Raw genomic sequence first — 14,971 nt, forward strand, 5'->3', positions numbered from 1 at the left:
AGGAGGAGCTCAGGGTGGAAACACAGGCCACTTCTAAGAGCCAGGCAGGGCAGGGGGCCGCCCAGGAATTGCTTTCTCTATTTCATCTTCAAAGAAATGCTTTTTAAGTCTGCCTTCTACAAATCATTTCCTCAAAGGACACTTATCTACTGTGAACTCTGTACTTATGAGCGTCCCAAACAAATTTCTAGCGCATGTATGAGTTAAATAAAAGTGGATATTTATCCCAGGTTCCTAAATGTTTCCTTTCTGTCTCAACGGACCACAACTTTGGTGCTACGTGGACTAAGGTGACACTAGCCTTTCCTATTCTGCTGTTCTCTGTGTTCAACTTACTTTACTAGAAACCCAGTGGGGCAGATATCTCTTTTTTTTTTAAATGTCGTTGGGCATGGTGGACTGACTGCAGTTGTCTATTTTGATTTAAAATAGTCCTTTTACTTCTTAGAAGAGGGTTCATCATGATACCCATACAAACTTCGGACAAACAGCAGCCCCAATGATCTCTCATCTTTGTTCAGCAGCTACAGAACACAGGCTTCTGTCTGGCCTTCAGAATCAAGAATCCTACGGGTTGAAAGGAATTTTACGCAGGTGGGAAATCTTAAACGAAAGCTCAATCCAGTCTCTAAATAAACTTATCTCTTAGAGTTCAACATTTTCACTAGCCTGAAAAGGGCATTATTTCCTATTTGGACCCCAATTCTGAATGTATCAGCTTCGTGAGAAAGGCCTTGTGTCCCTCCAGGCCTGGAGGCACAAATTCCAGCTTATGGCACCTGCTATGGCAGAGCCCACTGCTGGGGCCCCAGCTCCACCCAGTCCAGGTTTGTCCCACCAGCTCCACTGAAAGCAGGAAAAGGTGTTATGTTCTTGGCTGTTTTCTGATTAGAATCAGATTCGGGCAAGATGTAATTTACTTTCATGTTCACTCTGGCATATACCCATTTGTGCAGACCATAAATATGTGTGTTTTTCCCCACTCAATTATACTGCTGCTGCTGTGTTTATAATGGTCTGTGTCTTATAAGGCAGCTAATCCTTCAACTTTCTGACACACTAGCAATAGTGTATAAGTAACTCCAACCAAAGTGACCTTCAGTTGAGAATCACTGTTCACAGGATACATTCTGGCAACTTCCAATGATTTAATTGGATGCTGAAGCACCACACTCCTGGTAATTTTCTGTGACTCTTTTCATCTTCTAGTATACGGTTTTAATAAACGAAATAGCTTTTCTCTATTACACTAGAATAACAGGGTGTTCACTCCACAGCTATAATTTTAAATCCCATGGACCAACAGTCCTAAGTATACTATAAAACAGATACTGGATTTAGATAGCACTAAACTGGTCTATTTAAGAACAAAAGGCTGTGAATCTCCAGCCCACCTTGATCCTCATCTTACGGCCCTTGAAGAGTGTTTACACCTAAGGCTCACATCTAATCCAGCATCCAAATTTTACTATATATTTCACTGTGCCCACAAAGCCTCTATCCTGCTAGGAACCCTACAAAGAAAACAGCTACAAAATTAAATAAAGTCTCCCGAATTGAACATTCACCTTTCCCTCTCATCTCCCCTACCCCAAACACCATTCAAAGTTGAGACAGCCAGAATGCACCACCAGCTGCAAAGTCAGCTCAGCTCTCTCTCCTCATGGATATCTGATTAGAACGGGAAGAACAATACCAGGCACCCTCCTATCCAGTTGTTCTTGAAAAGACCTGTGTTTTTTGTATTTCCCTTGTTTTCTCCAAAGCACTGATTGTAAATCCTGGCTGCACATTCAAATCACCTGGACAACTCTGAAAAATGCCCGTCCCTGCCTCCTAGCCATCTCATGTTTCACTTCAATGGGTCTGGGGTGAGGCCCAATAGGTAATTTTTCAATCCTCCCCAGGTCAGCCTCACCTGGGGCAGGGTCCTCACAGGGTAGTCCCCCCGCCCCCCCGGCCAGCAGCATCAGCATTATGTGGAGACTCACTAGAAATGCACAGCCTGGGCCGCGCCCCAAAGCTACAGCATCGGAAACTGCGGGGTTAACACAGGCCAGAGATCCATGTTTCAGCAAAGCCGCCAGGTAACACCCACATATGCTCAAGTTGAACACCACTGCATTAGGCTGTGTGCAGCCTTACCGTTTCACCCCTTCAGAGAAAAACAATGCCTCTGATGGAAAAGCTCCTACAGTTTATGTGTAAAATGGAAATGGTTAACTGTCGCTATTAGCAGCCCTCAAAATGGATGCTCATTTCTTAAATGACTTTCAGGTCTGAACCTTCAAGCTCACCAAGAATCAGGCGGAGCCCGGCTCCAGGAACACAGGGAAAGATGAAAGCTGCGGCTAAGGGCAGCGGTCCGGACCCAAGGTCCTTCCAGAAGAACGGACCCACGCACCCAGATGAAGACAGTCGGGTGCCCCGCAGCCTCTAGTGTGACCGGTCTGGGAAAACTTCCACTGTGTTAAGGGACAGGGGGCTGTGGGACGCACACAATGGGTGGGGCCTCAAAAAATCAGTCTTCCTCCCACCCGGAAAACGTCACATTCAACTCAAAGACGAATGTTCCTGGCAAGTTCTCTGAGGGAAGAGAACAAGGCAGCACGCAGAAAAACAAAACAAGGAGCCAGAGACAGGCTGTTGGCTTCTGGGTCAAGGTCCCCAAAAAGTGAGAGCAGTGAAACCCAAAAGGCTCCCTCACCGCCCCACCCCTCCTTCCCGCCAGACGCCAAGGCAAAGGGCCTCACCTTTCACAATGGTGGCCTCCTTCAAGTGGTGGGACAAGAAGTCAATGCTGGCGTAGGTGTTGGCAGGGGGCAGGGCACCGGGACCCGGCCCCCCACACCCGCCGCCGCTGCTGCCGACGCCCACAGCGCTGATGAGACCCCCGAGGCTTCGGGTCCGACCCCAGGAGCTCTTGTCTCCCGGCTGAGGAAGCGGCGGCTGCGGCTGCGGCTGCGGCTGGGGTGGCAGCCCGGGCTCCTCCCTTACGTCGATGGCGATGTAGTTGAGACCATTCTGGAAGCCAGCAGAGGTCTCTCTGCGCATTGGCGATCCACCGCTCCCAGGACAACCGACCAAGCCCCCGGGCTGACCCGGGGTCCACGGCCGGCCCTGTGGTGCCAAAGGGGGCGCCGGGAGCGCCGGCTGCAACTGTCGGGGGGAGGTGGGCGGCTCGTCGCTCCCTCCGGGGCCGACACCCACGCCGCCCTCGCTGCTTTTCCTGAGAGAGACATTTTCCACGGAGGCCGAGTTGTGGCGCTTGGGGTTGTGGGCGAAGGACGGGGACACGGGGGTGACCGTCGTGGTGGAGGAGAAGGTCTCGGAACTGTGGCGGCGTCGGCCCCCCTGCGGGTCTGCGCGGATGACCTTGGCGCCGCGGTGGGGGTCCGGGGGCTGGCTGGCCTGCAGGAAGGCCTCGACCCCTGACACCTGCTCCATGAGGCTCAGCCTCTTCACGCCCGACGTCGGGCTGGTCACGCGGGCAGCTTCTGGCTTCGGGGGGGCCGCGATTGGTTGCGGCGGGGTGGCGGCCACACCAAAAGCCATCTCGGTGTAGTCACCATTGTCCCCGGTGTCCGAGGACGACGATGAGGCGGCGCCCGGGCCCTGGGCGGTGGCGGCGGCCGAGGCGGGGGGCAGGCGGTACAGCTCCCCCGGGGGCGGCGGCGGTGGCGGCGGCTGCAGGGACGACGACGGGGACGCGGACGGACGCGGGGGCAGCGGCGGATACAGGGAGGAGACCTCGGGGGACAGGAGGCCGTCCAAGGAGCCCACGGGGTGGCCGCTCGGGGCGCCCGGCTTAGGAGACTTGGGGGAGCTGAAGTCGAGGTTCATGTAGTCGGAGAGCGGAGAGCGCTGCCGGCTGTCGCTGCTGGTGCCCGGGGTGCCTGAGCCCAGCGACGAGGCCGGGCTGCTGGCGGACAAGAGCGAGGAGGACGAGGCCGCCGACGCCAGCAGGGGAGGCGCGGGCGGCGACAGGTGGGCCCCGGGCTCGCCGAAGTCGATGTTGATGTACTCGCCGGGGCTCTTGGGCTCCGGTGGCAGTGGGTACTCGTGCATGCTGGGCAGGCTGGGCAGCCCCTCCAGGGACAGGCGCGTGGGCCTCACCGCCCGGCCGCGCTGGCCCAAGAAGCCGTCCGGGCGGCCGCCGCCTAGGCTGCCGCTAGGCCGCACGGGCGAAGGCACTACGGGGTGAGGGGGCTGCGTGGGGCCGGCCCCGAAGGCGCTGGCCGCCTGGCTGGGCCCTGGCGTGGCCTGAGGCTCCAGCCGCTCCTCCTCCAGGATGCGCCCCACGGGGGAGCTCATGAGCACGTACTGGTCGCTGTCCCCGCCGCAGGTGTAGGAGGCCTTGTAGGAGCGAGGCAAGGAGCTGTAGCAGCAGCCAGGAACGCCCCTGAGCGGCTCCCCGCCGGCGTGCAGGGCTGCGGAGAAGAAGTCGGGCGGGGTGCCCGTGGTGACCGCGTCGCTGGGGGACACGTTGAGGTAGTCCCCGTTGGGCAGCAGCTTGCCATCTGCATGCTCCATGGACAGCTTGGAGCCGCACCACATGCGCATGTACCCACTGTCCTCGGGGGAGCTCTCGGCGGGCGAGCTGGCCTTGTAGCCGCCCCCACTCGCCGGGAATGTCCTGCTCGCCGCAGAGGTGGGCGCTGGTCCCGCAGGCCCCGCAGGGGTCACGGCGACGGCGGCGGCGGCGGCGGCAGCGGCGGCCCTGGGCTGCAAGATCTGCTTGGGGGCGGACACGCTGGCGGGGCTCATGGGCATGTAGTCGTCGCTCCTGCAGCTGCCGCTCCCACTGCCCGCGAGGGCCGCGCCGGGCGTCATGGGCATGTAGCCGTCGTCTGCGCCCAGGTTGCTGCTGGAGCTCCTGTGGGAGCCGATCTCGATGTCTCCGTAGTCCTCCGGGTAGGGGTGGTAAGCCACCTTGGGAGACGACGCGGGGCAGGACGGGCAGAGGCGGCCCGCGCTGCCCGAGAAGGTGGCCCGCATCAGGGTGTACTCATCCAGCGAGGCAGAGGAGGGCTGGGGCACCGGCCGCTGCCGGGCCGGCGTGGTCAGGGAGTAGGTCCTCTTGCGCAGCCCTCGGTCCAGGTCCTGGGCCGCGTCCCCCGAGACCCGGCGGTAGGGGCGGCCACAGTGGCTCAGGGGCCTGTCCATGGTCATGTACCCGTAGAACTCACCGCCGCCGCCGTCTCGGGCCGGGGGCGTCTCCGCGATGGACTCGGGCGTGTTGCTTCGGTGACTGCAGAAGGCGCGCAGGTCGCCTGGGCTGGAACCGTACTCGTCCAGGGACATGAAGCCGGGGTCGCTGGGGGAGCCCGAGGCGGAGGCGCTGCCGCTGGAGGGCCGCTGGCCGGGGCCGTGGTGCAGCGGATGCGGCAGGGGCGGGTGCGGGCCGGGCGGCGGCGGGTAGGAGCCCGAGCCGTGGCCGCTGCTGGACGACAGGGAACCGGGGCTGGTGGCGGCGGGCGGCGAGTGCGCCACGGGCATGGACATGGAGCGGCTGTGCTGCAACGCGCCCCCTGCCGGCAGCAGCGCCACCTTGCTCCCGCGGCCGCCGCAGCCGCCGCTCAGGGTGTGCGAGCGGCTCAGGGGCGCGCGCACCGGCCCGGGGCTCAGGGGGCTCCCGGCCACCGACACCGGCCTGGCGCCCGCGGCCGCCGCCCCCGCCGCCGCGCCGCCATCGCCCTCGCTGGCGGTACGCACCCGGCACGAGCTGCACTTGGCCGCCGGCGGGGTGGCGGCCAGGCTGTCGGTGCGCGAGCGGCGCACCAGGCCCGTCTGGCTGGGGGGCAGGTTGACCAGGTGGTGGTGGCGGCGCGCGCCGGGGACGCTGATGGGGTGCGTGGCCGACGACCCCGACGACTGGCTCTTGCTGCGCGGCCGGAACTCGAAGAGCTCCTTGAGCGCCTTCATGGCCTCCAGGATGGTCTCATGGATGTTCTGCGCCACCACCGAGTCGTCCGCCTGCATCCACAGCTCGCCGGGGCCTGTGACGGCCGAGCGGCCCACCTCGATGAAGAAAAAGCTGTCCGAGTGGCCGCAGCGGCGGATGTTCATGAGCTGCAGCGTCACCGACGGCTGCTCGCAGTTGAGCTTCACGAAGCCGATGGTGCGCGCCGACAGGCACAGACGGTACACGCCCGTCAGGTTCTTGCTCTGGCCCAGACCCTTGGGCTTCAGGTTCACCTGCCACACCTCACGGTAGGCGGCCGTGGCGGGCGCCACCAGCCCGTAGCTGTCCTCGGCCCCGGCGGCGCCGGCAGAGCCGCCCAGGGCGCCGGGCAGGGAGGCGCTGCAGGACGCGGCGGGTGCGGCGGCGGGGGGCGCGTCTCCGGCGGCCGCGCGGCCCTCGCTGATCAGGTCGGTGAGCGCGCGGTACCAGCCCTCCTGCTCCTGCTCGTTCTCGGCGGCCACGGCGAAGTACTCGTCCTTGGTGTAGAGGGCGATCAGGTACTTGTGCTTGGCGTCGGCGCGCTTGTTGATGTTCAAGCAGCAGTCGAGCGCGATCACCCGTTTCGGCGCGCCTGCCTTGCTCCGCCACTTTTTCTCGCTCTCGTAGTACTCGAGCCGCGGCGGCTGCGGAGCCGACCCCCCGCCCGCCGTCGCCTCGTCGCCGCCCGCGCCGGGCCCGCGCAGCACGAAGAAGCGCTTGTGGCCGTGCTTCTGCTTGCGCAGGTAGCCGCACTTGCGCACGCTGTGGTTGTTGTTGTTGTTGTTGTTGTTGAGGTTGGGGCCGTCTCCGCTCGCCGGCCCGGGCGGCCCGTGCCGCGGCGGGCTCGCCATCGCGGGCGCTTCAGGCCGCGCCGCCCGGGCCCGGCGCCCAGGGGCTGGAGCGAGGGGCGGAGGGGGCGCGGGCGGGGGCGGCTCCCTCCCACCCTTGCGCCCGGCCGCCCGCCCGAGCACGCGTCCCTCGGGCCCAGGCGATGGGGAAGGTCCGGGGAGGCCCGCGGGGGCCAGCACCGCTCGGCGGCGCCGCGCCCTCCGCGCTCCGGGGCTCCCGAGGATGCCCGGCGCGGGCGGTGGCCGCCCCCCGCCGCGGCTGCCTGCGGCCGCTGCCTCCTCGGGCTCTCGGGCGGCGCCGGGGGACGCGCTGGCTGGGCCGGGAGTCGGGGTCCCCGAGCCGCGGGGCCGAGCCTAAGGCGCGCGCGGCCGCACCGGGGCTGCTGCCACCGCGTCGCGCTCCGGGAAGCCGGGGTGCGCCCGGGCGCTCGGGGTCCGCGCCGCCGCTGGGGCTGCTGCTGCTGCTGCTGCTGCTGCCAACGGCGACCCGGGCTCGTCGCGGTCCCCGCCGCACAGTGAGTAACACATCGCGCACCGAGTGACTGAACTAAGAAGAGCAAAACAACATGTGACTCGGCGTTACGCAGGCACACACAGCGCGGCCGCCCCGCCCCGCCGCCTCGCATTGGCGCCGCGCCCCCCGACGGACGGCGCGCTCGGCCAATCGGCGCGGCGCTTGCGGGGGCGGGCCGCGCGCCCCCGCCCCGCCCCCCTTTCTCCCCGGGCCGCGTTTCCCGCCGTCCCCTCCCCCTTCCGCGGAGGCCCCGGCCCGGCTGGGCGGGGTGGGGGCGGCCCCGGCCTCATTAATCAGCGGCTTGTTGTGGATGCCGGCGGAGGAGATGCCACCCAGGGCGGGAAAAGGGGCGCGGAAGAGGGGCGGGGCGGGCCACGGCGCGCAGGGCCCTTCTCTCCCGCCTCGGACTCAATTAATTGGGCTTGAGCTTCCGCCGGGGAGGGGGCGCCGGGCGGGGCCGCGGCTGGGCGGGGCGGGGGATCGGGATAGGCGGCGGGGGCAGCGGCTTTGCAGGGGAAGCATGGGCGGCGAGCTGGGCCGTGCTCTCGGGGCGCGGGGTCCCCATTTTGGGCGAGGGCGGCCGCTCCCGCGCTCGGGGTGGGCGCGCCCCCTCCCCGTCCCCTGTCCCCCGTCCCCCGTCCCCCGTCCCCGTCTCCGTCCTCCGCAGCCGCGAAGCGCGGGGAGGTTCCAGGGCCCGCGGCCGCGGGTTCGCGAGCGCCGCGCTCCAGATCGAGAGCGGCGCGCGCCCTTCCCTGGAGGACAGCGGGGCTGCGAGGGGCGCTGAGGGGGCGCCCGTGTCCCACCCGCTCGCGGGCGCTTTACGGGGCGTCCTCTGCGCCATTCACTTGTCAGCTTCTCGGGAAGTTGAAATCGCGTTTGGGAGGTAACAGGAGAAAGAGATCGGGGACGGCAGGCGGAGAAAGTGCGGTTTCCATAGCGCCAGGGAGAGGGCGGACCCGCGAGCCAGCGGCCCCTGAGCCGGGAGACCGCGCGGGCGTCTCTCCAGCCCCCGCAGGAGCGCCCCCTTCCTTCCGCAGGGGCGTCCTCTCCCCCCACCGCTGCAGGAGCACCCCCTTCCTTCTTCGGAAGTGTCCTCTCACCACACTGCTTCAAGAGCCCCCCTTTCCTTCTACAGGGGCGTCCTCTCCCCTTCCGAGGCAGGAGCCCCCCTTCCTTCCAGAGGGGCGTCCTCTCCCCCTCCGAGGCTGGAGCGCCCCTTTTCCCCCCACAGGAGCGCCCTCCCCACCCCAGGAGCGCCCTGCGCCCAGCAGACGGGCAGGTGGGCGGGCGTCCACTACCTGTGTGCGCGGTGCGGGCGGTGACGGCCAAGTTGGAGATGCCTTTGGAGAACTGCTTCGAATTCTTATATCTACTGGGCTTTTGTGACTTTCAAAGCCTATAGCAAATAAGCACCCCTGCAATTACATCTCCTCAGTGACCAAGTGAGGGTGAGGTGAGGGCTTCCTGAGTTCAGATCCCAGCGAGCTCCCGATCCTGCGCAACGAAGAAAGCTCAACAAAACAGGCTTTGGCTGTTTATTTTTTTTTAAATTGTGCCTTCATGAAATAATTTACAGCAATAATTTATCTTATAATATTGGTTATTGTTTTTAAGTCCAGGATGCTTACTTTTGGATGTCCTCTATCATTCATAGAAGTATCTTAAAAGTAATAAAATCTTAATCTAAGAGAAAATAAGTGTAATTTTTGAAAGAGTGGTATATATTTTAATATGTTTTTGTAACATGTGACTTGAAGATTGTGTTGGCTAATTTTATGTGCCAAGAGAGCCCTGACTAGTACAAAGATTATAGCGTTTTTATTTTTAGCATGTATACAGTTAGGATTATTGATCAGTAGCCTGAATTTGGGAAGAATAATCATTGTGGCAAATATCACACAGTGTGCCTCAAAGAGATGTGTTTAAAGTTGATCTTCCATTTTTGAATCATACCTTAAAAAAAAATACCTCAAGAAATGCCATTTTAAGTCTGTGCACCTATGTGTGCATGTGTGCGTGTTTGTTTATATAATAGATTGTGTATGATTGTGTGTGTATAGGTATGTGTGTATGATTGTGTGTGTTGGGGGCGCCACCTTTATGAACATTGTGCTTCGGCGTTCTTAGATCTTGTTACCTTTTTATATGTTCACAAATGTTGCCTAGCGATATGTCTACTCAGGAAAGATGAAGGGATTCTTATCTTAGAGCTTGAAGAAAATGTGCTGTAGTTTTATTGGCTTTGTGATCACTTACATCCCACTTTCATGAGGAGGTAAATGGGCCACCTCTATGTTCCTGTATGTTGCCAGCCATCAGTAGACAATGCTAAAGGAACCACCACTTTTAAACATCATGTCATGGTTTCTTCTGAGAAAGTATATTTTGCAATTTTTTTCTTTTTCATTTTGACTTTCATTATGAAATTGCATTTTCATATCCGTATTGAACATTTACTTGCTGTGCCGGTCACACGTTAGCAAGTGTCATCTTTTCCTGTTTGCTTGTTTCTTGGGGCCATCCTAGTGTTAAAGGCCAGTGTTTTTAAGGCGTCAGCAGCTCTGGATTGGCAGTTAGCACTTTTCCCATGTACTGCCTCAGTTACCAGACTGGGGACAAAAGAGAGAAGGTTAAAGAATTATCACCTATGTCCGTGGTATTCTGTCATAGAGAGTATAAATTTCCTACAGCAAACTGGAAATTAATTGCAATTCTGCAGTTAGAACCTCTAAATACAAATGTGGGTGATAAACAATTTGAATTCTCATTGAGAGTCAGCCCATGAAACAAACCAACAGTAAGAAACTGTGTAATTAGAAGTATCCCAGTCCTCTTCCTCAACCGAGGAACTTGTTTTCTTTCCCCCCTTTCTATTGCCAGATAAGCTATTTATTTATTTAAAGCTTGTTCTACACCTTGTGATTTTCCAACTGTTCTTCCATACTTTTTCAGCAAAAGTCAGCTAATAACATCTGCCAACATGCTCTGCACGCAGGACTGGCTGGGGCTGGCATGGCCTCTTGCCAGCAAACAGCCTGGTTGAAATTTTTTCTCATGGTCCAAGATCTTTCCTTGGAAGCTTTCTTTCCTTTCACAGTTAATAAAATGGCCATATCTTTCAGCAGGGAGTTTTTTCTGTTTGTTTTTTTCTATTTTTAACAGAATCATATACAATAATGATTATTTTATTAGAAGTCTTCTGAAATAATTACTTTTCAAGAAAGAATCAATTATATAAAAGTGTAGAGATTTTAAAATATGTTACAGGTTCACAATACAAATACTAGTAGCACTACCAATAATGAACATCACTAATTCTTTTTTTTGTTTCATATAGGAAAAGCAAGTATGGGAGGAGAAAGATGGATAGCATTTTATTGCTTGTGAAATTTTTTCTTTTTTTAGTTCTTTGCCCTGTAGGTGTTTGACAGTATTTTGTATTTAGGTGAACTCAATCTAAAAACTAAGCAGATTAAGTGGAATGCTATATAACTAGTTAGAATAGCTTTAATTTAAAAGGTATTTTAAGAGGGAAAGATTTTTAACTTCACAGGTTTCTGTCAAAGGATATATTTAATCTTTAAAATGAGTGGCACCATTTCATTATATTTCATTTTATTAGATAATGTTGTTCAGTAGCTCATTTGAGAAATTCCATTCCTCTGATGAATGAACTGTGGACAGACTTTTCCTCATCTAGGATTTATAAGGAGACTTCTTGCACTTTACCAGCAAATTTATTTGCTAACATTTCAACTGAAATTTCACAAGAGTTTTGTAACATGCTACCTCTGTGTATTTGCAACAGAATGACTTACATGAGAGAATATAACTGCTGTTTGGATCATTTGCTATGTATGGCACTGCGAACATTTAAAGTATCAGGATTTGTTAATGGAATTGATCAGCCCCTTGGAAATTATAAAGGCTTTCTACTTGTGTGTTTATTATTCTTGTTAAAAATATGGATCAGTCTCTTTCCTAAAAGTTCATTTGATGAGGGAGGATTTTCTAAAATAAATGATTATTTAATGTGCATATATGATAGAACAAACTACTATAACTTTTTAAAAGTCTATCAATTGAATTAATACTGTTTAGAAAAATATGTTGTAGGTACAAATGCAGCTAATCCAGTATTCTCAACATTTTTTCATTATAAATATAATTATGTTGAAGAAATACATAAATGCCCAATTAAAAAGTGACTGCGGTTAGGAGTTTAAAATATTTATTAATATGCCTCTGGATTTTGTTGTTTGAATTTTGAGAATGTGTTTCTAGATTTAAGAAGCAGCACAAGCTTTTTTTTTTTCCCAGAAAGCTTCCTATTATTGAAATGGAAATTACACATTAATGACTGTATAACACTAGTAGATACTTTTAAAATGCAAGAGCATCTTCTTAGATCATTACTTTTCCTTGGAATGCTTGGCCCCTGTAATATAATACACCCATATTTTGCATGGTGAAATTGATGTCCTGTGTGTTGCTTCATGTTGCTATCCTAGCTGCCGATTAAAACGTTTTTTTTTTTCATGCCAGAGCAGAACAAAATTGTCTGCTTCTCAATCTGCACATCATAAGCTGATGACATTAAAAATGTCTGTAAGATGACACAGCTATATTTTCTGGAAGAGGGCGGGAGGATGCTCAGCGAGGGTGGCCCAGAGTGTCCTTGTACAGAGTACAGATGTTATGAAGTGGGGAAGATCAGCCTGTGTTCATTGATTCACCTATTGATTCCAGGAGCAAGCTCACCCTGTTTTATACACTGCTCAGGAGGTAAACAGGAGGAAGGGAGCCAGCCTGCTTTTTTGCCACATGCTCTGCTGTTTGGTAGAACTGTATTATAGTCAGAAACCTTCCGCTTTTCTGCAGTTATTTGCATGCTGTTTCCAAGGCTAGCCCTCTGAGTCTGTTTTCTAGAGTTGTTTTGAAATTCAACCTAAAGATAACAGAGGAAATGTGACCCTCTCTTGTGAATGCTGCCACCAACTGGCAATGTTTCTTCCCAAGGCAGATTCAGGGTTCTGGTGTGAGTTGTCACAAATACAGTGGTGGTTGCTTTGAGAGAAAGGTGCTTGCAACCTGACGTAAATTTGCTTTGCATGAATCTTTAAGGAAATTAATAGAAGTAATTTAAACAAAGAAATTTTGATAGTGAGTGACTGAGAGCAATATCAGATGACAAATGAGGAAGGAGAACATTAATAAGTGCAATAATTTATTTTTTATGGTTGAATTAAGTATCAAGCAAATATGTTCACATTTTCTAATGCAATTTATATCCCAATTTGCATAGTTACTTATACAGTTTAATAGAAATGTATATCACTGCCCACTTAAGAGTTTAGAATACTAGCCAACAAAATAAAAACAAGAATCTAAATTCAGTATTATTTTAGAATGTTTACCTAATCAAAAATAAGTTATAATCAAGATTTGCTTATCTGGCAAGCAAAGTTTTTTTTAATTGTATTTCTCCCCTACATTGACCTTTAAGTCTCAAATTCTTTTTAGGATAAGCCAAAGTCATCTTGAAAGATATTGAAAAGCAAAATTTGAAAAAGTAAGATAGGAAAGAAAACATACTCTGAAAATGACACGTAACAAAAATGTATTTTAAAAACATAAATAACAAATGGCAATTAATAAGCATCAAATGTCACTATCTTTTTGATTGCGTAAAATTATTTGAACTTATATACTCATTACTAATTTGGCAATTCTAAATTTACAAATTACACCTTCCTTCTTAACTGCTTTATTCTCAATCTCAATTGCAAATAGAAGATATTCAAGTTAGTCAAAGTGTTTAGAGCTGTTATTCAGTAGAGTGAAGGGATCTGAAAACTTGACTTATTTGCTACTGAACATGTTGAGGTGCTTTTATGGATTAAAAAAACAGTTGATATATAAAATATCAATAATAGTAATAGCTTTTGAGAGTAGTTTGTCCGTATACTCACAAAGATCATGAATTTGACGCTTACCAGTATGAGGGATAAATAAAAAATATTTTATAATATGTAGCTACTATAAAGATATGATTATGACACAACTGAGAATTGAGCTAAGGTCTTTTAATTCTCCTTTTGGGCAATCTTTACCAACCTGTCCTCTGAGCCTCCGTGTATATGCTATGTTTAAGAACAATGATTAGCTATTTACACATGAATTTTCCATTTTTCCTTGTTTAAAACACTTTTGTCACAAATAATATTAACTAAACTAAAGTGACTTGAGGGAGTATGGATTAATGAGGTTCACAAGAAAATAAATAAAACAACAACTTGTGAAATTTAGGGCAGATGCCATGTATTGCCATTTCCCGCTGACTGTTAAGTGGAGATTTCAGTTCAGATAAACACATTCTAAGAATTACTACTGAAAGTGTAAACATCAGCCTGCATTTTAATACTTGCTGGTTCTTTAGTAAAAGTTTTGAATGTCAGCCCAAGGTTGTCTTGCTAAAAGAGAAAAAAAAATAGGAATTATATATTGAAAACATCTTAACATATTTTATACTACAAAAATTTCCTTTTAGGTAGTAAAAGTGAGAATTTAAAAACATGATTCTCACTGCCACTAAAAGCACACAGAAAATGAAATACATATTTTTGAGACTTGATACCTGTTTTATTTTGATAAACTTGTACCTAGTTTTAAAGTTTCTTCACACTAAAAGTACACCACAATTTCAAAATGGCACCCTTGTCTCTCACAATATAAACTTTAAAGGAAATTAGTATCTAGATCATCATTTTGCTTTGTTGTTTTAAATATCATCATGTTTTAGTTACAGAATAATACAAAAGGCTCACCCTTTATTATGAAGGTGCATTTATGGCTTTTTCAATTCAAAATATAAAAATCTGCAAACATTGTTACTAAAAATGTGCTAAATATTTGTTAAGCCTCAAACATATACTAAGAATTACCCAGAACATAGGTCTTTGCCCCATTAGCTTTCTATCTAAGTAATAAGGCACTGTTTTCCTCAAATATTTCTTTCTTCAAATATTTTTTCTTGTGTCTTTTGTTACAATATTGCCACACATAGTTTGAAGATAAAAATTGCCACATATTATAACCATCATCTGGCTTTTTTTTTAACTTTCTTAGTGCTTAATTTTAATGTCCAATGCTGCAATTTTACCTTCTTCTTACTAATGGTATATAGTAGAGAAAGTGACTTTTATCTTTGAGCTGAGGAAGTTTCACAAAGTATCAAATATCACATCGGATTACATATTCAGGGAAATTCCAAGAAAAAGTGATATAAAGATAGGGTAAGAAGATAAGAATGGGCCAGGTGCAGTGGCTCATGCCTGTAATCCCAGCACTTTGGGAGAGTGGGGCGGGAGGATCACAAGGTCAAGAGATCGAGACCATCCTGGCCAACATGGTGAAACCTCGCCTCTACTACAAATACAAAAATTAGCTGGGTGTGGTGGCGTGCATGTGTAGTCCCAGCTACTCGGGAGGCTGAGGCAGGAGAATCACTTGAACCCGGGAGGCAGAGGTTACAGTGAGCCGAGATCGCACCACTGCACTCCAGCCTGGCAACAGAGCAAGATTCCATCTCTAAAAAAAAAAAAAATAATAATGGAACTCCATCTTCATTAAATAGATTTATCCTCTGATTGAAATTATGTTTGC

General features: G+C 51.9%; 1 protein-coding gene across 1 annotated transcript in view; it reads right to left on the reverse strand.

The window, feature by feature from the left end:
• IRS2 (insulin receptor substrate 2) overlaps positions 1-7,355 on the reverse strand; it is a 31,072-nt gene extending 23,717 nt beyond the window's left edge. Inside the window, exon 1 of the mRNA XM_054446582.2 lies at positions 2,754-7,355. Within this exon, the coding sequence (XP_054302557.2) occupies positions 2,754-6,795 (4,042 nt within the window). The 5' untranslated portion in view covers positions 6,796-7,355. The remainder of the gene's footprint in view (positions 1-2,753) is intronic.
• Between the last annotated feature and the right edge of the window lie 7,616 nt (positions 7,356-14,971).

The sequence above is a fragment of the Pongo pygmaeus genome, chromosome 14, assembly GCF_028885625.2.
Source record: "Pongo pygmaeus isolate AG05252 chromosome 14, NHGRI_mPonPyg2-v2.0_pri, whole genome shotgun sequence".
NCBI classification, from domain to species: domain Eukaryota; kingdom Metazoa; phylum Chordata; class Mammalia; order Primates; family Hominidae; genus Pongo; species Pongo pygmaeus.